We start from the raw sequence: 25,045 nt of genomic DNA on the forward strand, positions 1-25,045 counted from the left end.
TCTCCTTGCGAAAGCTGGCCATGGACCAGTCACTGGTGGAGACGCTCACAGCCCCTTTCAATGTCATCATCCCGGTTTGGACCAGTCTCCCCCATTGTTCAGGCTAACAGTGCGGCCTTGCAGTGCGGGTTATGAGAATGCCTGTGCCTGAGCTGAGAGCACAGCATGCAGTCCAGTTGGTCAGGTGGAGTGGGGCGGATGTGGGTGGGATCTCAGGCAGCCATGCAGCGTACTAATCTCTGGCCATCCAAATGGTAGCCAGCACTCTGGGTTGTGTTAAGGGGTCTTCAGATTTAACCAATTGATGTTCTTGATGCACACAAGCTAACCCACACATCTCTCTCTGTCATCTTGCAGGAGGGGTATATCAGGATGGTGGGGCCTGGTGACCTAGCTGTACGCTTCATGACTTACAAAGAGTGAAGACAAAGGAGAAGGGAGCAACGGAGGCGCCTGGCTGGGCAGATGGAGGAGTAGCATCCTAAGGAAGAAGGGGCAGCTGGGGCTCCCACACATGCCACTCAAGATCCACAGCAAGCCATCAATTTAACAAGTATGGTAGTGGTACATTTTTTTTCAGGTCTCCTGTTCTTTCTCCTCCCCCAGTCACCCATTTCCTTTCCCCCATCACTGCCCACCCTTGTGGCATCACCTTCCACCTCCCCACCGTCACCGACCAGCCACATCCCTTTTCTTTCGAGGATTGACCAGATGAACGAGCATGTTCTTTACCTTCCTGAAAATCCCACATTCACCTTACAGACCTCCTCCTTCCCACCCCCAGGGTCTGTGTCTGCCTCCAAGTCCCGAACAACCATCCTCACCTTCCCTTCTACCGATACCGTTGCACCCTCACCCTCCCAGCCTTCCGCCTCACTTTGCCCTCGGTCATTCTCACCATTCCCTCCTACCACACCCACCCTCAGTTTGCTCCCCAGGAGGTAGTCATCGACTCCATAGATCCCCCCCCCTACCCCGGCACGTTCACCTGGAAACACTCCGCTCTGGATTCCTTCCCCCCCTTGGAGCTCCTTCCCCCCTTGGAACTCCGTCTCCCATTGGGACTCCTCCCCCTCGGACTCCTACCCTCCAGACTCCTTCCCCCCCCACCGCTGCAGACTCCTTCCCCCTTCCTGACTCCTTCCTCTACCTTTACTTCTTCCTCCGCTGTTGCTTCTTCCCCTCTCCAACTCCTTCCCCTCTCCGGACTCCCTCCTCTCCCTGGACTCCTTGACTCCCCCCAGATCCCTTCCACCCTGTGGACTCCTCCCCCGCCAGGCTCCTTCCCCCCGCTTGTTCCTTCCCCTTTCCTGACTCCTTCCTCCAACCTTGCTCCACCCTTACTCTTACCCCTCTCCAGACTCTTTTCTCCAACCTTATTTCTTCCTCCAGCCTTAGTCCTTTCCCCTTCCTGAGCCCTTCCTCCACCCTTACTCCTTTCCCTCTCCGGACTCCTTCCCCTCTCCAGACTCTTTCCTCCTCCCGGACTCCTTCCTCCCCCTGGACTCCTTCCCATCCCTGGACTCCTTCCTCCCCTCAAATTCCTTCCTCTCCCTGGACTCCTTCTCTCTCCAAACTCCTTCCCTTACACCTTCCTCCCCCCTTATACCTACCACCCCAGTTGCCGTATTCTTCCCCGTTACCCCATCCTCCCCTCCGTACTCCCTCCCCCCAACCTCACACACCCCTCCCCAGACACCTTCGTTCCTCCCCTCCCAACCTCACCCACCTCTGACAGACCTTCCTCTCCAAGTCGAACCTAGAACTTTCTCTCCCACCCCGGTACATCTTTCTCTCCCAAACAGAGCTGGACCTTCCTCTCCATCCCCTCAACGGCCATCCATTGCAGACCATGGCCAAGACACTGAGCAGGCTCTCAATGGTGACTTTCCACCTTTTGTGAGCTGCCTCGCAGCAGAGCCATATCCATCAAAATCCACCCAGCATGCCAAGGATGTTCCTCCAGGGTTCCGTTGCTGTCTGTTCCAGCATCCTCTGCTCCTCAGGTGTCCGTGATGTGGGCAAGGCCTTGACTATAATTTCCTGCTTTCATATATAAATACTGTGGCTACCAGAGCTGGTCAGAGGCTAGGAATCCTGCGACAAATAACTCACCTCCTGACTCCCCAAAGCTTGTCTGCCATCTACATGGCACAAGTCAGGGGTGTGATGGAATACTCTCCACTTGTCTCGATGAGTGCAGCTCCAACAACACTCAAGAAGCTTGACACCATCCAGGACAAAGCTGCCCGCTTAATTGGCACCCCATCCACAAACATTCACCCCCTCCACCATTGATGCACATATGCAGCAGTGTATAACCACTACAAGATGCACTTCAGGAACTCACCAAGGCTCTTTAGACAGCACCTTCCAAACCCACTACCATCTAGAAGGAGAAGGGCAGCAGATAGATGGGAACAGCACCACCTGGAATTTCCCTTCCAAGCCACTCACCATCCTGACTTGGAAATATATCACCGTTCCTTCACTGTCACTGGGTCAAAATCCTGGAACTCCCTTCCTAACAGCACTGTGGGTGTATCTACACCACAGGGACTGCAACGGTTCAAGAAGGCAGCTCACCACCACCTTCTCAAGGGCAACTAGGATGGGCAATAAATGCTGACCCAGTCAGCGAAGCCAACATCCTGTGAATGAGTAATAAAAAAAGAATCCCTCTGTTCTTCAACAGAGGTGTTATATTCACCTCTGGCCATTTGAGGGGTGACCAGCACTCTCCGGAAAGTGTTAAGGGGCAGTCACACAGGGTCAGGAAAGGTGCTAAGTGCAGCCATGATAACCGCATCTCTCTCTTTTTCATGCAGCAGGAGGACCAAGTCCTGGCAGAATCCAAACTGAGTGTCAGTGAGCAGTTTATTGCTGTGTAACTGCTGCTTGATAACATTGTTGATGACATCTTCCATCAATTTGCTGATGGTCGAGAGTAGACTGATGGAGCGGTAATTGGCCGGGTTAGATTTGTCCTGACTTTTGTGGACAGGACATACCTGAACAGTTTTCCACATTGCCAGGTAGATACCAGTGTTGTAGCTGTACTGGAACAGCTTAGCTAGGTGTTGGCTAGTTCTGGTGTACTATTGAAGTAATGAAGTTGAATTAAGGAAAGACTGAATTTCATACTAGTAATGGGCAATTTTAGGGCTGATGTCAGTAGGCTTTTGACATTAAGAATCAGGAGGGATCTCTGGGTACAGCAGTGGAGATGAAACTAAAGGAATGGCTTGGTAAACCATATGGGCAGGATTTTTAGGTTGGCGTGCGGGCACGATCGGCGAGCCCAGGAGCAGCCAGGGAATGGGCCATGGCCCCTGATCGGCCCTTGACTGTGATGTCACGTTGGCTGGCCAATTAATGTGTGAAACATGTGCTGAAATGCTCAGCGTTGCCGGGGAGGAGGCAGGAGGAGGACGGGCGCTGACATAAGCACAGGTGCAGGCCCGAGGGAGCACGGAATGAAAGCTCCCTGAAGGCAGAGAGCTGCCTCAGGGAACTAAAAAATTTAAAACCAATCAATAAAGATTTTAAGATCCAGAAGAGAATGTCCACGCATCAGAATCAGTCACCTGAATATATACATGATGAAAATTACGTCCATATTTTTAAAAATTTAATAATGGAAACCTCATCCCACCTTTGGCTGAGGTTTCATCAAATAATGCAAAGTCCGCCTGGCAGTTTCATCCATCCAACAACCGTAAGGATGGTTGGAACATGAAAAATCGGGGACAATTAGAACTTTAATGGCCTTAATTGTCCTCTCAATTGTCGGTTGGCACACTTCCGACTTTCGCACGTTCCTGCCGACTGAAATATCGTGTGAGCAAGGGATGATGTCGGGACCCTCGCCCAACGTCATCACCTGTTATTTTACACACGAACGGGTCGGGCGCGCGCCTGCATGCTGAGCCAAAAATTCTGCCCTATGATCTTTTTCTAAACGATGATATTAAGGTGAAACAAGTGACCTTGCTGATTTGAATCTATCTTGTGATACTAACCTGTGCCACCATGGTGTAGCATGTAATTTTGCATGCCCATTGACGTCGGGAGTCATGGCAGGCGTGAGCGGACAATATGGCGAGAAGGCCAAAAAATTGGTTTCACACCATTGTGAAATCAGTTTGTGATTGACCGCTCTGGCCGTCAAAGGCTTTTCCACCGCCGGATGTTGGGAACTTAATTTTAATACATCTACATATCATTATAAGCCCTGCTTGCCGGGGTCATCCCCAACTCTGGATCATCCGGGCACCCTCACGCCGATTTGTTTCACAACTGTACGTCAGCAACGTGCACCTGGCCAGCTGCACTTCATTCAGAATTTTGAGATTTGGCGGCACTCCCGGTCATCAGCGCCAAGCTTCGCCGGCAGCAGCACATCACTTTTCGAGGGCCTCATGGGCAGGTCTCTACCAACAGACCTTTTCAATTGCTGCAGGGCTAGGACTTACTTGGGGAAGGGGGAGACGTGGCCTCAGACAAGGGAAGAGGCTGCAGGCTGAGGGCTGTTCTGGGTAATAGGGGTGTCCCAGGGTGTGTGTGTGTGTGTGCATGTGTGTACGTGTTGTTCTGTGTAAGCGGCCTTAAGATAGTGAGGGGTGAGGAGGCAGTCTCCAGAGAAGCTGAGACCAGATGGAGATGTGAGGGTGTGTGTGAGAGAGTGAGTGGTGATGTCCCTTGGGCTGGCAGTGAGTGAGATGACAGTGAATATGTGATGGCCTTGTGAGTGTGTGTTTAGAGTGATCATATGACTGTCTTACCCTGGCGGCATGGATGAGATCATTCATCCTCTTTCTGCACTGGATGGCCAACCTCTTCTGTGCAGCGTTGGCACTGACCACCACTGCCACCGCCTCCCAAGCCAGAGTAATGGGACTGCTGGACCTCCAGCAGCCAGAGCGTGGAGGACATCACAGTGGGCCTCCAAAAGGCATTTTAATGCTGGGTCGCTGACCTCTTCTTGGCTTTCAGGGCCATGTCTTCACTGGAGCAGTCCTGGTCTGCAAACATTGAGAACTATGTGGATGGCTGCAGTTTAGATATGGTACCTGAGTGAGGAAACGGTGAGTTAACAGCATGGTAGACGATTTAGAGGCTGCCCACCAACAAGACAGCGTGTTTCCTTTGACTGCATAATTAATGAGGCAGGAAGCGGATGATACGGCATGAAAAGCTGCCATTGCAGCCAATGGGTAAAACATCCTTTTTCCCGCCCGCTAATGCACTTAGTGCAAATCTGGGACGATTCCGCCAGTAGTTTCTGTACTTCTATAAATATCACAAAATCACAGAATCACAGAGCAGAAGAGGCCCTTCGGCCCATCGAGTCTGCACCGACACATGAGAAACACTTGACCTAACTACCTAATCACATTTACCAGCACTTGGCCCATAGCCTTGAATGTTATGACGTGCCAAGTGCTCATCCAGGTACTTTTTAAAGGATGTGAGGCAACCCGCCTCCACCAGCCTCTCAGGCAGTGCATTCCAGACCGTCACCACCCTCTGGGTAAAAATGTTTTTCCTCACATCCACCCTAAACCTCCTGCCCCTCACCTTGAACTTGTGTCCCCTCGTGACTGACTCTTCAACTAAGGGGAACAGCTGCTCCCTATCCACCCTGTCCATGCCCCTCATAATCTTGTACACCTCAATCAGGTCGCCCCTCAGTCTTCTCTGTTCCAACGAAAACAAGCCAAGTCTATCCAACCTCTCTTCATAACTTAAAGGTTTCATCCCAGGCAACATCCTGGTGAATCTCCTCTGCACCCCCTCCAGTAAAATCACATCCTTCCTATATTGTGGTGACCAGAACTGTACATAGTACTCCAGCTGTGGCCTCATCAAGGCTCTATATAACCCAAATACCTTTTTCACCACCCCACTAACATGCCCCTCCACCTTCAGAGATCTATGGACACAGACGCCAAGGTTCCTTTGTTCCTCAGAATTTCCTAGTGTCATGCCGATCATTGAATACTTCCTTGTCAAATTACTCCTTCCAAAGTGTATCACCTCACACTTTTCAGGGTTAAATTCCATCTGCCACTTATCTGCCCATCCCGTCTATATCTTCCTGCAGCCCAAGACACTCAACCTCAGTGTTAACCACCCGGCCAATCATTGTTTCACCTGCAAACTAACTAATCCTACACCCCACATAGTCATCTATGTCGTTTATATAAATGATGAATAATAGGAATAATAGATCCCTGTGGTATGCCATTGGACACGGGCTTCCAGTCACTAAAGCAGCCTTCTGTCATTACCCTCTGTCTCCTACAACTAAGCCAATTTTGAATCCACCTTATCAAATTACCCTGTATCCCATGTGCATTTGCCTTCTTTATAAGTCTCCCATGTGGGACCTTGTCAAAGGTTTTGCTGAAATCCATATAAACTACATCAACTGCACTACCCTCATCTACGCACCTGGTCACCTCCTCAAAAAATTCAATCAAATTTGTTAGGCGTGACCTCCCTCTGACAAAGCCATGCTGACTACCCCGATCAAACCTTGCCTCTCCAAGTGGAGATAGATACTTTCCTTCAGAACTTTCTCCAATAGTTTCCCTACCACTGACGTGAGACTCACTGGCCTGCAGTTCACTGGCTTATCTCTACCACCCTTCTTAAATAGCGGAACCACATTACTAAGTTATTAAAGTGCCCTATATGTATCCCATAGAGACAAAATTAGTTTATTCACCAAACAATAATAACCAAAATTTGATAAAGATAAATGTGGATCAATTGAATATAAATTACCTAACTAACCTGAGAGGTGACCTTATTGAAACATATAGGCCTAGATTTTCACGGAGTACAGCAGTCTCCAGGGACCTTTAAAATGGTGTGTATGGCCTAAATCTATAAGTACTTACCCCCATTTCTGACAGATCCTATTTTTCTGTGGCATTTGGATTCAGTGCTGACTTCAAACAAACCCCATTTGTTCTGGAGAAAGGGTCTTGTCCCAAACTGTATAAGAGTTACAGTTTCTTAGCATAGATATAAATGCTGATGAGGGTCTTATAAGGTCTGTGGAACTGTCAGGCTGTCAAGTTACTTAAACAGCCTGCCCTTTAAAAAATGTTAAAAACTGCCTGTCTGTGTCTGTGAGTTGAAAACAACCTGTTCTAGCAGTTTCCATTGCTGTTTGTTGACATAACCCTAAGTGCTATCATTGTAGCATTATTACTGCTTAACTGCTTTCCACAACATATCATTATCACAGTGGAAGCTGTAAGTACACAGTTTGACTGATAGCTCGAAAAGTTTAATAAATGATTACCTGTCTTTGATGTGAGTTTATGAACAAAAATGTTTATTTTTATAAGGGATTAATTACTTGAGGGGATTTCATGAATGAGTGTTTTTTTATATAGTGAAGTCTGTAATAGATATTTAGAACTTTATTTTATTTCATTTCAGCATGGCTTCAGAAAGCTTTTGATAAAGTCCCACATACGAGGTTAGTGTACAAAATTAAAGCACATGGAATTGGGGGTAATATGTTGGCATGGATTGAGAATTGGTTAGCAGACACGAAATAGAGAGTAGGAATAAATGGGTCTTTTTCTGAGTGGCAGGCGGTGGCTATTGGGTACCGCAGAGATCAGTGCTTGGGCCCCAGCTAGTCATAATATATATCAATGATTTGGATGAGGGAACCAAATGTAATATTTCTAAGTTTGCTGATGACATAAAACTTGGTGGGAATGTGAATGATAAGAAAGATGTTAAAAGACTTCAAGGCAATTTAGACAGGTTGAGTGAGTGGGCAAAAACATGGCAGATGCAGTATAACGTGGATAAGTGTGAAATTATCCACTTCGGTAGGAAAAACAAAATGGCAGAGTCTTATTTAAATGGTGATAGATTGGGAAATGTTGATGTACAAAGGGACCTGGGTGTCCTTGTACACCAATCACTGAAAGCAACCATATAGGCGCAGCAAGCAGAAGGCAAATGGCATGTTGGCCTTCATTGCAAGAGGACTTGAGTACAGGAGCAAGGATGTCTTACTGCAGCTGTAAAGGACCTTGGTGAGACCACACCTGGAGTATTGTGTGCAGCTTTGGCCTCCTTACCTAAGAAAGGATATACTTGTCATAGAGGGAGTGCAGCGAAGGTTGACCTACTGATTCTTGGGATGGCAGGATTGTTGTATGAGGAGAGATTGGGTTGACTAGGCCTGTATTCACTGGAGTTTAGAAGGATGAGAGGGGATCTGATTGAAACCCATAAAATTCTGACAGGGATGGACAGACTGGATGCAGGGATGATGTTTCTTCTGGCTGGGAGTGTCTAGAACAAGGGGTCACAATCTCAGGATATTGGGCAGGCCATACAGGACTGAGATGAGGAAAAACTTCTTCACATGGAGGGTGGTGAACCTATGGAATTCTCTACCGCAGAGGACTGTGGAAGCCAAGTCACTGAATATATTTAAGAATGAAATAGATAGATTTGTAAACTCTAAAGGCGTCAAGGGGTATGGGGAAAGGGAGTATGGCATTAAGATAGAGGATCAGCCATGATCACATTGAATGGCGGAGCAGGCTCGAGGGATAGAATGGCCAACCCCTGCTCCTATTTTCCATGTTTCTATATCTGCCCTTGGTGGATACTAGATGAGTTGGGAGTGTAAGGCCAAAGGGTGGTGGGTGCAGCATGTGTTGGCACCAATCACAACTCATGATGCCCCTACCACCCATAACCATGGTTGTCAGCATAGATTTTGTACTCAGGTTTGGTGATGAAACCCACAACCCTATGTGTCAGAAATGAACATGATATAATTGAGTCAAGGCTGACATTGTTAGATTTAATTAGGTAAAAAAGAAACATGCAATAATTCAATACCAGTATATCCAAAGTATGTAATTGGGAATCACATCAGGACTAGAAACTGACATCTATGTAAATAACCACATTGAGAATCCATATAAATCCAAGTGCAAAGTGACACAGTTGTATAACTTTATAAACAGAAATTGATACCTATATGGAGGATGTACTAGGATAAATATTATGAGTGCTTATTCCTGGTGCAAAGTTGCATCCTTTGTAAGAACAAATAAGCACTTCAGGCGCAGAAATCTTGGCCTGTTGACCTTTATGTCCAAGTTTTGAATATTTGCTTCCAACAGGCGGAGCTCCATACTGTGAATACTTATCAAATCTGTTCCACAGTGTTAGTGGACCGGCCACTATTCGTTTCACTCATATCTCAGATGAGCACAGTAGCTTCACGGCGGCAGAGATCATTTCACAATTCTTTAGAAAGTTGAGGATTTACAGAACATTCCCTTTAAATTTTGTCAGTTATGTGAGGACAATTTGGTGCAGACAGATAAATTAAGCCATCAACTTAAAATTGTATATTAAACAAAAGTAATTAAAGGAAATCTGAAATGAAAAGGAGAGCACTGGAAATAATCAGCAGGTAATAAAATTAATCAAGTTAATAAAGTATTATCCCAAAAATTTGGAGGTGACTTCTATCGGGAGGAGGGGCGGCAAATTTGAACCTAAAGATAGTGTGCCAGTTTCCTGACAAGTTGCCTGCCTCCTCGCGATTGTTCTGGAGATGGTAGCTTTCTGGCCGATAGTTATTAAAGCTATTAATGGCCACTTTTGAAATGGGATTGAATTTTGCTGGTGGTGCACAGGACCCCCCGCTTTGTCTGCAGCTCACCTATTGCCAGGAGGTGAGAGCATAGATACACATGCACTGTTTAAGTTAAATGACCAAATTGGCAAGCTTCAGGCCATCCACCTGCAAAGGCTTGCAATGGTATATGTTGGTATATGTATCACCTGCAGACGGATCAACTGGATAGTTCTAGGAGCATGTGATAGGCTACCAGTCCCATCATCAGTAATGCCCCATCCATCTTGTGCACCCCTCTCCTGCTCCATTTACCTCAGCAACACACAGCTTGACAAGTGCTATCTAATCATGGAATAACATCCAACAGCAGACATTTAGTTTTGTGTTTTGTTTGGCTTGTGTTTATGATTCCATTATTGGGCAGCACTTGCTGAACAATCCTGAGTGTGCTAATAGCTACACAATCACCAATTTAAGATAATCAGTTGAGCTCGCGATGCGGCTGCTTTATGTTTGCTGGAAGTGACATACATTCATACACAGGGAAACGGTCTCTGTAAACAAAAGAAGATGTTCATACCTTGTGCCTTTTTTGAATTACCTGGAAGAAAGGGGAGCCTATAGTTCTCCGTAGCTTTTGCCATGGAGACACCTTGGCCAGTCAGACTCGAAGTGCCAACCAATCAGTACACTTTTTCTCCTGTTGTACAAATTGTTGTGATTGTTTGAAATTTGACATTTGCATTTGTCCTGATGAGTGCAAGACAAAAAGCTTCGGCAACATGTCTCTCTTTTCCGTAATTTTCAACTCGTATTCCATTCAAAGAACTATAGAATTTTCATCATGGGCGAATTTTCTGGTCCCATCACAGCAGGGGCAGGACCGGAAAATGCAGCCAGCCATTCAAAAGTCCATTGACTTTGGCGGGACCAGAAAATCTCGCCAGCAGGAAGGGCCGTAAAATTCAGCTGAACGTTACAATCTCCCCAGGGGCATATAACCTTTAAAAATAAATGTGAACTTCCAGTTAGTAGCTGAAAGGATAACATGATAAGATTTAATATTTTAAGATGCTTACTGTAACAAATGTTTACTGCCCCCTTTTTTCTGAATCTGATAGCATGTTAGCTAATCAAGAAGTTGAACATGCACAGCTTCCCCCTTTTCATATACTCTAAATTTGAATCAAAGGGTTGGAGTGTGGTGAGATAGCACGCAATGTGTACAAGGCTGTTATTTCTCATTCGCAGGGAACAATTTAAATGTAGTTTTGCCTGATCTTTTGAGATTTTGTTTGTAACAACACAGGCTGAAAACAAAAGATGTGTGATATTTGTTGCTTTTGAATGAATTTTAATTTGGGGGAAATTCAGATGCAATTCATTCTTAATTTTTCTGTTGACAAATCTTGACTAGTGCAATGAAGCTTGGCTCCAAGTTATCCAGGTAGCAGAATCCAGCATTACTTTCAACTATAGAGATGCTGTCAAGAGAAGTCGTTTTGTTTTCTTCACCTTCATACTGATAAACATGGGGCTGATAATGTTCTTGTGTATCTTCCCTGGCATTGTAAACATTCAGTCTCTGAAAAATAAAGCAAGCAAAACAACATTAATTAGTGTAGGACATTTTAACCATGAAACTTGTGCAATTTATCTTACAATTCCGAATTAATACACTTTATGCTAAGCTCTCTTCACATCTTTAAAACAACAATTGTTTGTGCTGGGTGAACATGATTCTACATACGGTGTAGGAATATAATGAGTTCAGTTAATGACATATTGGTTTCTACCATCCATAAAGTTAAGCCACCAAATCAGTGCATCTGTAAGGAACAAAATATTAACCAATTATCTAATAAGAAACTTTAGGTCTATGATCCAAAGTTATGCAAAAAGCCTGTTTCCTCAATAATGGCAGCCATGAACAGATCCTAACCAAGAGTTGCTTATACAATAGATTTTAAAGGCAGGATATTGGAACTCAAACCATCTCAATGTTCCTGATGTTAGGGACGCTAGCCACACATCTTTGCTTTAACATTTCACCATTAGAATGTGCCGCTAATTATTTCACCTCTCTCTCTCTCTGAAGGTTATCAGTTGGACAATCCAATTTCTATCAACAGTGCTGCTGCCAGAAGGGAAAAGACAGAGGCATGCATGCATAACTATAGAGAGAGATGCAGTACAATGGGCTCACATGGAAAGACAATGACACAGACGAATTTTCAAGCAATACAATAAAGTGTTAAATCCCTCTGTTGGAGGCATTTCTGATTTGATATGGAATCAAAAGTAAATTCAGAAATTTACATAATGAGAAAGAATGAAGTTGAAGAAATAATGGCAACATATATTATGACAGATTTCCTGGGATATTGTTTATAGCAAGTCAAAGGGTATATTAATGGGCTGTAACCCCCGATGGAGTGGCAACTGAGTCAGATTGCCACTCCGCTCGAAATTACTTACCTGGAAATCCAGCGATCCTATCTCACCTGACCTCCCGAACTCAGGCCTGAGGGGGAGGGGAGGCCCGGGTCAAGTCGGGCCTGGGGAGGTTCTGGGGGATGGCAAAGGTGGGAGTTGAGTCGGGTCTGCGGGGTGGTAGGAAGCAGGAGTTGGGTCAGGCCTAGTGGGGGGGGTGAGGGAGGTGGGAATCAAGTCGAGCCTTGGGGGAGGTATACAGAAGCGCGGACTCAGATTGGGCCTGGGGGCGGGGAGAGTTCGGTCGGGCCTGGATGTTAAGGTAGGTAGATAGGGGGGGTATTGAAGGGGCGGGAGGGGAGTCAAATGGGTGGTCTGGGGGGTGTGGTCCCTTGGGGGGGTCGGGGTGGGTAGGCCCATGGGGATCGGGGAGAGTAGATGGGAGTGTGGTAGCGGCTGACTGGGGGTTTGGGAGGGGTGGTCTCATGGGAACCAGGGAGGCGTAGTCCTGTGGGGACCAGGGGTTGTAGTTGGGAGTGGCAGTGGCGGGGTAGAGGGCAGTCCTGTGGGGGGTCAGGCTGGTTAATCCTGTGGGGGGTTGGGGGGTGTAGTCCTTTTGGGGGGTCGGGGGTGTAGTCCCGTGGGGATTGGGGGGAGCGGTAGTCGGGGTTGGTAGTCAGTGGAGGGGAGGGGAGGGGGGCGAGTGGTGGGAGTCTTGTGCCAAGTTGGGGTTTAGGGGGTGGCCCATGGGGGGTTTAGGGGGTAGCCCCATGGAGGTGTAGATCCATGGGGATCCAGGGGGGTAGTCAGGGGGTGGTAATGGTGGGGTGGGGGAGTCCTGTGGGGGGGTCAGATGGGTGGGAGTGGGTGTGTGGAGGGAGTCCTGTGGGGGGTTGGAGGGTGTAGTCGCATGGGGTGGGGGTCAGGTGGGTGGTAGTCCCATGGGGAGTAGTCAGGGGTGGTAATGGGGGAGGGTGGGGGAGTCCTGTGGGGGGATGGGGGAGTGGGGAAATCCCATGGAGGGGTAGTCAAGGCAGGGTAGTTAGGGGTGGTGGTGGGCTTCTCATGGGATGTGGGGGGAGTCTCATGGGGGGAGGGGGAAGGGAAGGTCAGTGCAATAGTTAGCTAGAAGCAGCTTTAATTCTTCTAACTTTTTCTGGGTAACTTTTGATGTAACACAGTCAGAACCATCCGAAGTTAACGATTTAAATCACATTTTCAGATGGTTCCCAGTGCAGGGCAATTTCCCAAAGGAAGTTTAAACTTTCTAGGTAATTGCTGCGCAATCCTTACCTGGGAAATTCTGGGGGCAGAACCCGGCACATTTTTAGGTAACCCCCCCAGTTACACTGCCCTGGATTTCAGAAGTTACAGCCCATTGTTTCATAACAAGGGGCTTATTCGAAGCAAAGCAGGACAGGTGTATTTTTACAGGAAGGTAATTGTGAAACAAACTTAAAATGCAGGGGTAGACGCAAGATCTTTAATATATTATAGATTTAAATAAGCAGAGATATTGTGATGCAGTGAGTAGCATCCCTACCTCTGAGTTTGAGATCCACTCAGGAACTTGATGGCCATGAAAGGTGTGTTCATAATGTGACCAAACAGATTATTTAAGAGTGGGAGAGATTCCTGGTCAGGCATGTGTTGGAAAGGACTGCCAACATTACCCATAACTCCAGGCTACAACATGCATGTAAACATGTTGCCACAGCAATTCAGACTACTTGGGGTCCAGTTGGCTGGAAGGCCAGTGTGGATCAGATTGGTGCCAACAGCACTGAGTCTGATTCCCGTTCTAGCCAGTGTGGACTTGGGACCTGCCACATTGTCCTACCCGTGGTGGGGGTCATGGCACTGTAGGTCGAACATGCCTTTGGGCAGAGAACTCGAGGAGAAGAAGATGCAAATAAACTGAGTAGAATAGTTTTATATAATGTATATAAAGCACATAATTTGCTTGAAACCATAAATGTGTACTTTGTACATCAATTATATGAAAAATATTTAGAAATCATATAATAAAATATTTAGCAATGTTTTATTTAAGCATCCATTTCTCTGTTGGTTGGAAGTTGGATATGTGATGGTTGGAAGTATGTACATTGGAGAGTTTAGTTTTGGTGGTACAGTAAAAACAAACAGAGGAGGAAACAACAGATTAATAAAAGTTGTGTTATCAAGTAGCTGATAAGGTTGAGTGAAGAGAAGGAGTTAAGTAATAGAGGTGGAAAGTTGCAGGATTCAGAGAAACTTGGTGCCAATGAGTGGTGAGCACAGATCTCTCATATGACTGTTAACTGGAGTAAATAAAAACAGAAACTTCAGGCACAACAATAAACAAAGGGCTGAACACGAACAGAAACACCAGCACTGAGACTGATGGGCCCAGATTTTCATCTCCGGGTCTGGTGCATAGAGACGGGAGATTTCCCCTGCGGACCCAACCTTTAAAAACGTCTGCTCGTAAGTCGGATTTTTGGCTGGGGTGGGGGTGCACAGGCTGAAATAGGAGTCGATGCAGGCAACCCAAGAACGAGTGCAGAGATGGGCTGGGCAGGAGGCCTGCCTCTGTGTTCTGGCACTGCATTTAAATAAATTTTTAAAACATAAAAAACAGCCCTCGAACCCTCACCGTCTACCCAACCCTCCATTACGCCCTATGCCCCATCCATGCCAACCTATGCCAACTCATGCATCTCTACCCACATGGCCCCTCATAACCACTATGTCAACCCATACCCCCACCCATCCCCTCATACCCCTCATTGCCCCTCATACCCCCTATACCAACATAGAGCTAACTCATGCCAACCAATGCCCCTCACCCACCACCCTTTGCCCTTTCTCCCTCCATGTCAACTTACCTGGCATCCTTGGACACTTCCTTGACAATTTGACTGCTGGACAGTTCTTTAACAGCTTGACAATTCCAATGACTTTGTGTGTAAAAAGTGCATTATCATATTCGCTTTTGACAATCCCAAAGGGTGCCTTACCTCTCCCAAATGCTGCCATATCTCTCCCAAAGGTGTCCCTGGACCCTATCCAAAGGGGCACCTTACCTCTCCAAAGGGTATCCAAACAAATCCACTAAATTCAGAGCTCCATTTTACCTGGTGTAATCTGAACACACCACATTTCACACCTGGCCTACCAAAATCCCACTTGACTGAAGGCAACTGGTCATTTAAATGACCAGCTGCCTTCACAAACTATGTATATGCAGCCCCTGGCCCGGCTCCAGTCCCACACGTGCGAGGATGGGAAATGCTTGGTGCATGGGTGGGGGTTTGAAATTTCAGTTATTTGCGGGATTTTCGCCACGACAGAAAGGCTGTCCATCATAGCAAAAATCCAGGAAGATGTGAGGGACGCAGAAAAGATTTACAGGAATGGTTCCAGGGCTAAAGAACTTCAGCTACTGGACATATTGTGGAAGCTGCAAATGTTTTCCTTGGAGGAGAGAAGGACTAGACATGATTTGATAGGCCCGTCCAAAATCATATGGGGACCGGACAGAGTAGATAGAGAGAAACTGTTCACATTGGTGGAAGGGTCGATAACCAGAGGAAAACAATTTAAGGTAAATGACAAAAGGACCAATGGCTAGATGAGGAAAAAATATTTTATGCAACAAGTGGTTAGGAATGGAATGCACCATCTCAGAGTGTGGTGGTGGCAGGTTCAATCATGGCTTTCAAAAGAGAATTGGATAAGCAGCTGAGGAGAAAAAAATGCAGGACTAGGATAAAAGTTCATGAGAGGGGGACCGGCTGAGTTGCTATAGCAGAGACCCAGCACAGACTCGATGGACCAAATGGCCTCCTTCTGTGCTGTAACTACTGTACAATTCTATGATAAAAAAATCACTTATAAAAGCTTTTAAATTCCACTTTTTAGACTCCTTGCATCCAAAATATGCAGCTTAATTTGAAAAGCCTCCCTTAAGGCCTGTGAAGGAGCACACATGGCAGACACCTACTGGTGATTAATTTACCTGGTGGGCAGGAACAGCTTCCAGGATGAAATTTGTAAAACTAGCACAAAAGATCATTGGAACTTAAGATATGCTGAATGTAAATTGTGCTTAAAATTTTGTAATCTTTTGCACCAATTAAGCCAATTTCAGATGAACTACACTGAGAAAGCCTGCAGTGCAACAGAACAATAGTTCCAGGCTACTGTGTTTAAACTGCATATGATGGCTTCAAACTTTAATCTTAACATAAATAAGATAAAGGGGGGTTTAAAAGGTTCCACACTTTCCTCGGGCCCCATTACACTGATACCTGATTGTTATACACTAATTTTTACTTATTAAGGCTCTTGGATGATTTTAGTATAAGTTTCCATTGGCAAAATTGCCTCAGGAACTGATGAAAGTTTTGATGTAATTACAATGTAAGCACAATTCAGGAAATCCCAGCACCATATGAACTTGGAAAATAGTGGCACAGATCTCCATATGGTTGTACCCCGAAGATGCTCTAGGGAATCCCTCGGAGATCCCCACACACTGACTACATGGGGATTGCCCGGGAAGTTTCAGCTTCCTTTGGGCAATTCCCCTGCATCTGGAACACTCTGAAATTCTGAATTCTAAATGGAGGCTTCGGATGGTTCCGACTCACTGAGCAGATTGGTTACCCAGGAAAAGTTAGAAAGGTTAAAACCAGTTCTAACCCATGGGTAGCTATACTACTGACCCTCCGACTACCTATTGGACCCCCCAACTAACTCCGCCTCCCCAACACCCAACTTCTCCCAACGCCCCCGACTGCCATCCCCCCACTATCCCCTGACCCCACAACTATCTCCCCACCCCCTGACCATCCAATCACCCCGCAACCACTCAACTAAAACCCCCCACCCTCAACTACCCCCTGACACCCCTGACTACCACCCATCCCCCGACTATACACCCAATCCCCCCCAGCCCCATGACTAACCTTCCACCCCCCACGACGATCCCACCCAACCACTCAGCTAAACTCCCCTACCCCCAACAACCTCCCATCCACCCACCCAACCAAACTATCCTCTCAACACCCCGCACCCATCTATCTCCCAACACCCCTACCACCTATCCCTGACAACAACCCCACCCCCACGCCCCATCCCCCGACTACCCCACTGACCCCATGACTACACTCCACCCAACTAAGCCCCACCCTGACTACTCTCCCGATGATCCCCTGACCACCCAACCTACCCCACCACCGCACAACTGCCCCCAACACTGCCCCCCCCAACCTTCCCCACTCCCTCAACCCCTTATTTTACACACTTCTCACAGTAGCCTCTCAAAGTGGCTTTGGGACATTTAAAGTTACTGGAAAACAGCAGCTAAAAGGGGACTTGGTGGCTTGACTTTTTCCAATGTTCCTACTCTACAGGGAAAGACTCCAGGAGTAGGTACACTCCACATTTCCCAAGAAGCCCAGTTCAGAAGTCAAGCGAGAAATATAGAGCTCCGGTGGCAGGTAAGTAAATAGGAGCGGAGTTGCAATCTGATCGTGATTGCCACTCCATGGAAGATTATGCCCATTACCATTTCTTATAAAGTGCCAATAGTCCTTCTCTTACCTGATATATCATATCTCCAATGTTTTTCACACCAGTAACACACTGAGTTAAGTCAACCTGAAAGATACATTTCAAAATAATTTAATCATAAAATGCTGTACGTCTAGGATTCTCCCTGAACAGGTTAAAATTCAGATTAAATGAACCATCGACTACCCTAGATCATCCTTTCTGAGAACCCAAACACCATGGAACTCCTTGGCTCCCTCAGCCTGGACTCTAGAACTGCTAATTTAGGACATGCCGGCCTTGAAATATTATCATACAGAGCCCATATTTTGGGTGCTGAACAGTCTCCCAAGCCTTCACAGTGGCAGGCAGGAAGTAGGTGGCTATTAGGGAAGATGGTGGCATAGTGGCAATATCAACGGACTATTTATCTAGAGGTCCAAGCTAATGCTCTGGGGACAGTGGTTCAAGACCCACCAGGGCCACTGGTGAAATTTAAATTCAATTAATAAATCTGGACTTGAAAACTAGTCTCAGTTATAATGACCATGAAACTATCATCAATAGTTACGAAAACCCATCTAGTTCACTAATGTCCTTCAGAGGAGCAACTCTACCATCTTTACCTGGTATGGCCTACATGTGACTCCAGACCCACAGTGATGTTATTGACTCTTTACCACCTTCTGAAATGGCCAGCAAGCCACTCAGTTCAAGAGCTATTAGGGATGGGCAACAAATGCTAGCCTGGCCAGCGGCGCTCACATCCCATGAAAAAATAAAGAAAATTAGGAATTGTAAGTGTGACATGCATCACATTGGTATAGGCACATAAAATTGGTGTCAGAGACTTTGTCTATTTAAATGAAGGACCAAATGCCTATTTACAGGCCCCTCTGCAATATTGGGTTGCAGGTCTACCCTCTCTATAGGTGGTGCTTAAAAGGAACACTGCAGAGTTCAACCTAGGTGGTAAGTGCTTGGAAGTGAATGTAATGTAAGACTTTATGCTAAAATTAGTGCATGTGGCGAAAAAGAAATTGTTATAATCCCATCTTTGACAAGTCAACCATTTTTATTAGTTGACACTGGACTCAGCTATCAGGAGGACATGTTTAAAAAGTTGAACACTCGTGTTATATGGAATAAATTATTCATAATACAATGTGAAAATATTAGCCTTGTTAAGATTTTTAACAAGTTACACCAGAGCAGCTATTGTTTTGTAAAAAACATTATGGCCAAGATTGGTTGGACGGGCTCGGCGGGAGCGCGTGGTGGCAGTTGCGGAGCCACCTGCTGCCCGCGATCGGCTCGGCACTGTGATTTCACGCAGGCGGGCTAATTAAAGCCCGCCCAGCGTGGATCGCGAGCGGAAGCGCTGTTACCTGTGTGGGCGGGGGGGAGGAGAGAGAGTCGGGTCCAGCGCTCTTTCGCGCATGTGCGTGAAAGAGCGCCTCAATCTCCCTGAGGCACGAAGCAGCCTCAGGGAGATTGAAGCGCTTTTTAAAGAAATTATTAAAAACATTAAAAATTTAATGGAACATGTCCCCTCATGTGGCTGTGTCAGATGAAATAGGACATGTTTCCATTTTCAAAATAAAGTTCTTATATAATCAGTATTAGCTTTAGGAAACCTCATCCCACTCGTGGATGAGGTTTCCTAAAAAAACGTAAAAGTCGCTTGGCCTTTTTGCCTGTCTATTATGGGCAGAATTTTATCCTTGGCATGCGGGCGGGCGCCTGCCACGCCCAAGCGTGAAATAAAGCGCATTAACGTCGGCCGAGTGCGCTGACATCAACGCGCGCACTCGCAATATTCCGCTAGGTGGGCACGCGATGAAGATGGAGGGACGCCCGCAAATAATTAAGTGGCCAGTGAAGACCCTTGAGAGACCAATTGTCTCCAACTTTACGTAGCCAGTGAGATTTTCAGGCCATCGCATGGGCAAAATGGGCAGGCCACAATTATAAAACCTCATCCACAGGTGGGATAAGAGGGGTCAGTGGCCTTAAAAAAGCAAATAATGAATAGTTTTGGATTTTTCTTGCTGGTGGCTTCTGTCAACAGGATAGCTTCATTTCGCTTCAGCGCTGTATTCAGACAATTTAGAGTCTGGGGGGAGTGTCCCCTGCAGTCACCGTCACCGGGAAGCAGTCTGGGGAAAGTGTCTTCAGCAGTCACCGTCACCGGGAAGCAGTCTGGGGAAAGTGTCTTCAGCAGTCACCGTCACCGGGAAACAGTCTGGGAAGAGTGTCCTCTACAGTACCGTCACTGGGAAGCAGCTTGGGAAGAGTGCCCTCTGCAATCACTGTCATTGAGAAGCAGCCTGGGAAGAGTGTCCCCTGCAGTCACCATCACCGGAACACAGTCTGGGAAGAGTGTCCCCTGCAGTCACCGTCACCGGGAAGCAGTCTGGGGAAAGTGTCCTCAGCAGTCACCGTCACCGTCACCGGGAAACAGTCTGAGAAGAGTGTCCCCTGCAGTCACCGTCACCGGGACACAGTCTGGGGAAAGTGTCCTCAGCAGTCACCGTCACCGGGACACAGTCTGGGGAAAGTGTCCTCAGCAGTCACCGTCACCGGGAAACAGTCTGAGAAGAGTGTCCCCTGCAGTCACCGTCACCGGGACACAGTCTGGGGAAAGAGTCCTCAGCAGTCACTGTCACCGGGAAACAGTCTGAGAAGAGTGTCCTCTACAGTACCATTGCCGGGAAGCAGCTTGGGAAGAGTGCCCTCTGCAATCACTGTCATTGAGAAGCAGCCTGGGAAGAGTGTCCCCTGCAGTCACCGTCACCGGGACGCAGTCTGGGGAAAGTGTCCTCAGCAGTCACCGTCACCGGAAAACAGTCTGAGAAGAGTGTCCTCTGCAGTCACCGTCAATGAGAAGCAGTCTGGGAAGAGTGTCCTCTGCAGTCACCGTCAATGAGAAGCAGTCTGGGAAGAGTGTCCTCTACAGTCAGCGTCGCCGTGAAGTGACTGGGAAGAGTGTCCTCTACTGTCACGGTCGCTGTGAAGCATTCTGGGTATGGTGTCCTCTGTAGTCACCTTTGTCAGGAAGCAGTCCAGCAAGAGTGTCCCCTGCAGTCACTGTCACCGGGAAGCAGTCTGGGGAAAGTGTCCTCAGCAGTCACCGTCACCGGGAAACAGTCTGGGAAGAGTGTCCTCTACAGTACCGTCGCCGGGAAGCAGCTTGGGAAGAGTGCCCTCTGCAATCACTGTCATTGAGAAGCAGCCTGGGAAGAGTGTCCCCTGCAGTCACCATCACCGGAACACAGTCTGGGAAGAGTGTCCTCTGCAGTCACCGTCAATGAGAAGCAGTCTGGGAAGAGTGTCCTCTACAGTCAGCGTCAATGCGAAGCAGTCTGGGAAGAGTGTCCTCTGCAGTCACCGTCAATGAGAAGCAGTCTGGGAAGAGTGTCCTCTACTGTCATGGTTGCTGTGAAGCATTCTGGGTATGGTGTCCTCTGCAGTCACCGTCGCCGGGAAGCAGTCTGGGGAAAGTGCCCTCAGCAGTCACCGTCACTGGGAAACAGTCTGGGAAGAGTGTCCTCTACAGTACCGTCGCCGGGAAGCAGCTTGGGAAGAGTGCCCTCTGCAATCACTGTCATTGAGAAGCAGCCTGGGAAGAGTGTCCCCTGCAGTCACCGTCACCGGGACGCAGTCTGGGAAGAGTGTCCTCTGCAGTCACCCTCAATGAGAAGCAGTCTGGGAAGAGTGTCCTCTACAGTCAGCGTCGCCGTGAAGTGACTGGGAAGAGTGTCCTCTACTGTCATGGTCGCTGTGAAGCATTCTGGGTATGGTGTCCTCCATAGTCACCGTTGCCGGGAAGCAGTCCAGCAAGAGTGTCCTCTGCAGTCACCGTCTCCAAGAAGCAGTCTGGGAAGAGTGCACTCTGCAGACAATGTCACTGTGAAGCAGTATGGGAAGAGTGTCCTCTGTAGTCAGTGTCGCCGTGAAGCGACTGGGAAGATTGTCCCCTGCAGTCAACGTCGCCGTGAAGCAGTCTGGGAAGAGTGTCTGCTGCAGTCAATGTCACCAGGAAGCAGCCTAGGAAGAGTGTCCTCTGCAGTCACTGTCACTGTGAACCAGTCTGGGAACAATGTCATCTGTAGTCACCGTTGCCGGGAAGAAGTCTGGGAAGAGTGTCCTCTGCAGTCACCGTCTCCGAGAAGCAGTCTTGGAAGAGTGAACTCTGCAGCTAATGTCACTGTGAAGCAGTCTGGGAAGAGTGTCCTCTGCAGTCACTGATACTGTGAAGCAGTCTGGGAAGAGTATCCTCTGCAGTCACCATCGCCATGAAGCAGTCTGGTAAGAGTGTCCTCTGTAGTCACTGTCACTGTGAACCAGTCTGGGGAGAGTGTCCTCTACAGTCAGTGTCGCTGTGAAGCGACTGGGAAGAGTGTCCTCTACAGTCAGTGTCGCCGTGAAGCGACTGGGAAGAGTGTCCTCTATAGTCAGCGTGGCCGTGAAGCGACTGGGAAGAGTGTCCTCTGCAGTCACCATCGCTGGGAAGCAGTCTGGGAAGAGTGACCTATGCAGTCACCGTCTCCGAGAAGCAGTCTGGGAAGAGAGTCTTCTGCAGCCAACGTCACTGTGAAGCAGTCTGGCAAGAGTGTCATCTCCAGTCACCGTCACTATGAAGCAGTCTAGGAAGAGTGTCCCCTGTAGTCACCGTTGCCGGGAAGCAGTCTGGCAAAAGTGTCCTCTGCAGTCACCATCTCCGAGAAGTAGTCTGGGAAGAGTGCACTCTGCAGCCAATGTCACTGTGAAGCAGTCTGGTAAGAGTGACCTATGCATTCACCGTCTCCGAGATGCAGTCTGGGAAGAGAGTCTTCTGCGGTCACTGTCACCGGGAAGCAGTCTGGGAAGAATGCCCTCTGCAGCCAATGTCACTGTGAAGCAGTCTGGCAAGAGTGTCCTCTCAAGTCACCGTCACTATGAAGCAGTCTAGGAAGAGTGTCCTCTGTAGTCACCGTTGCCGGGAAGCAGTCTGGGAAGAGTGAACTCTGCAGCCAATGTCACTGTGAAGCAGTCTGGGAACAATGTCATCTGTAGTCACCATTGCCGGGAAGCAGTCTGGCAAGAGTGTCCTCTGCAGTCACCATCTCCGAGAAGCAGTCTGGGAAGAGTGTCCTCTACAGTCAGCGTCGCCGTGAAGCGCCTGGGAAGATTGTCCCCTGCAGTCACCGTCGCCATGAAGCAGTCTGGGAAGAGTGTCCTCAGCTGTTACTGTCACTGTGAACCAGTCTGGGGAGAGTGTCCTCTACAGTCAGCGTCGCCGTGAAGCGCCTGGGAAGATTGTCCCCTGCAGTCAACGTCGCCGTGAAGCAGTCTGGGAAGACTGTCCTCTGCAGTCACCGTCGCAGATAAGCAGTCTGGGAAGACTGTCCTCTGTAGTCACTGTCACTGTGAACCAGTCTGGGGAGAGTGTCCTCTACAGTCAGCGTGGCCGTGAAGCGACTGGGAAGAGTGTCCTCTACAGTCAGCGTGGCCGTGAAGCGACTGGGAAGATTGTCCTCTGCAGTCACTGGCGCCGTGAAGCAGTCTGGGAAGAGTGTCCTCTGTAGGCACCGTGGCCGGGAAGCACTCTGGGAAGACTGTCCTCTGCAGTCACTGTCACTGTGAACCAGTCTGGGAAGAGTGTCCTCTACAGTCAGCGTGGCCATGAAGCAACTGGGAAGAGTGTCCTCTGCAGTCACTGATACTGTGAAGCAGTCTGGGAAGAGTGTCCTCTGTAGTGACCATCGCCGGGAAGCAGTCTGGGAATAGGGTCCTCTGCAGTCACCGTCGCTGGGAAGCTGTCTGGGGAGAGTGACCTATGCAGTCACCGTCTCCGAGAAGCAGCCTGGGAAGAGAGTCTTCTGCAGTCACTGTCACCGGGAAGCAGTCTGGGAAGAATGCTCTCTGCAGCCAATGTCATTGTGAAGCAGTTTGGCAAGAGTGTCCTCTGCAGTCACGGTCACTATGAAGCAGTCTAGGAAGAGTGTCCTCTGTAGTCACCGTTGCCGGGAAGCAGTCTGGCAAAAGTGTCCTCTGCAGTCACCATCTCCGAGAAGCAATCAGGGAAGAGTGCACTCTGCAGCCAATGTCAATGTGAAGCAGTCTGGGAAGAGTGTCCTCTGCAGTCACCATCTCCGAGAAGCAGTCTGGAAAGAGAATCTTCTGCAGTCACTGTCACTGGGAAGCAGTCTTGGAAGAGTGTCCTCTGCAGCCAATGTCACTGTGAAGCAGTCTGGGAAGAGTGTCCTCTGCAGTCACCGTCACTGTGAAGCAGTCTGGGAAGAGTGTCCTCTGCAGTCACCGTTGCCGGTAAGCAGTCTGGGAAGACTGTCCTCTGCAGTCACCGTCACTGTGAAGCAGTCTGGGAAGAGTGTCCTCAGCTGTCACTGTCACTGTGAACCAGTCTGGGAAGACTGTCCTCTGCAGTCACCGTCACAGATAAGCAGTCTGGGAAGTGTGTCCTCTGCAGCCAATGTCACTGTGATGCAATATGGGAAGAGTGTCCTCTGCAGTCACTGATACTGTGAAGCAGTCTGGGAAGAGTGTCCTCTGCAGTCACTGATTCGGTGAAGCAGTCTGGGAAGAGTGTCATCTGTAGTCACCATCGCCGGGAAGCAGTCTGGGAATAGGATCCTCTGCAGTCACCGTCGCTGGGAAGCAGTCTGGGAAGGGTGACCTATGAAGTCACCGTCGCCGTGATGCAGTCTGGGAAGAGTGTCCTCTGCAGTCACCGTCGCCGTGAAGCAGTCTGGGAAGAGTGTCCTCTGCAGTCACCATCACAGGGAAGCAGTCTGGCAAGAGTGTCCTCTGCAGTCACCGTCACTGTGAAGCAGTCTGGGAAGAATGTCCTCTGCAGTCACCGTCGCCATGAAGCAGTCTGGGAAGAGTGTCCTCAGCTGTCACTGTCACTGTGAACCAGTCTGGGGAGAGTGTCCTCTACAGTCAGCATCGCCGTGAAGCACCTGGGAAGATTGTCCCCTGCAGTCACTGTTGCCGGGAAGCAGTCTGGCAAGAGTGTCCTCAGCTGTCACTGTCACTGTGAACTAGTCTGGGGAAAGTGTCCTCTACAGTCAGCGTCGCTGTGAAGCGACTGGGAAGATTGTCCCCGGCAGTCAACGTCGCCGTGAAGCAGTCTGGGAAGACTGTCCTCTGCAGTCACCGTCGCAGATAAGCAGTCTGGGAAGAGTGTCCTCTGCAACCAACGTCACTGTGATGCAATATGGGAAGAGTGACCTCTGCAGTCACTGATACTGTGAAGCAGTCTGGGAAGAGTGTCCTCTGCAGTCACTGATTCGGTGAAGCAGTCTGGGAAGAGTGTCCTCTGCAGTCACCGTGGCTGTGAAGCAGTCTGGGAAGAGTGTCCCCTGCAGTCACCATCGCCGTGAAGCAGCCTGGGAAGAGTGTCCTCTGCAGTCACCGTCGCTG

General features: G+C 48.4%; 1 protein-coding gene across 3 annotated transcripts in view; it reads right to left on the reverse strand.

The window, feature by feature from the left end:
• Nucleotides 1-8,840: 8,840 nt before the first annotated feature.
• Nucleotides 8,841-25,045, reverse strand: part of LOC144688571 (cadherin-like protein 26) — a 116,195-nt gene continuing 99,990 nt past the window's right edge. For 2 of the 3 annotated variants that reach the window (XM_078555307.1, XM_078555306.1), the window contains 2 exons: nt 17,669-17,725; nt 8,841-11,228 (listed from right to left, as the gene is read on the reverse strand). In XM_078555307.1, the coding sequence (XP_078411433.1) occupies nt 11,031-11,228; nt 17,669-17,725 (255 nt within the window). In that variant the 3' untranslated portion in view covers nt 8,841-11,030. The remainder of the gene's footprint in view (nt 11,229-17,668; nt 17,726-25,045) is intronic. The other variant, XM_078555308.1, reaches the window with a different exon arrangement.

Source organism: Cetorhinus maximus, chromosome 13 (assembly GCF_964194155.1).
Source record: "Cetorhinus maximus chromosome 13, sCetMax3.hap1.1, whole genome shotgun sequence".
Lineage (NCBI taxonomy): Eukaryota > Metazoa > Chordata > Chondrichthyes > Lamniformes > Cetorhinidae > Cetorhinus > Cetorhinus maximus.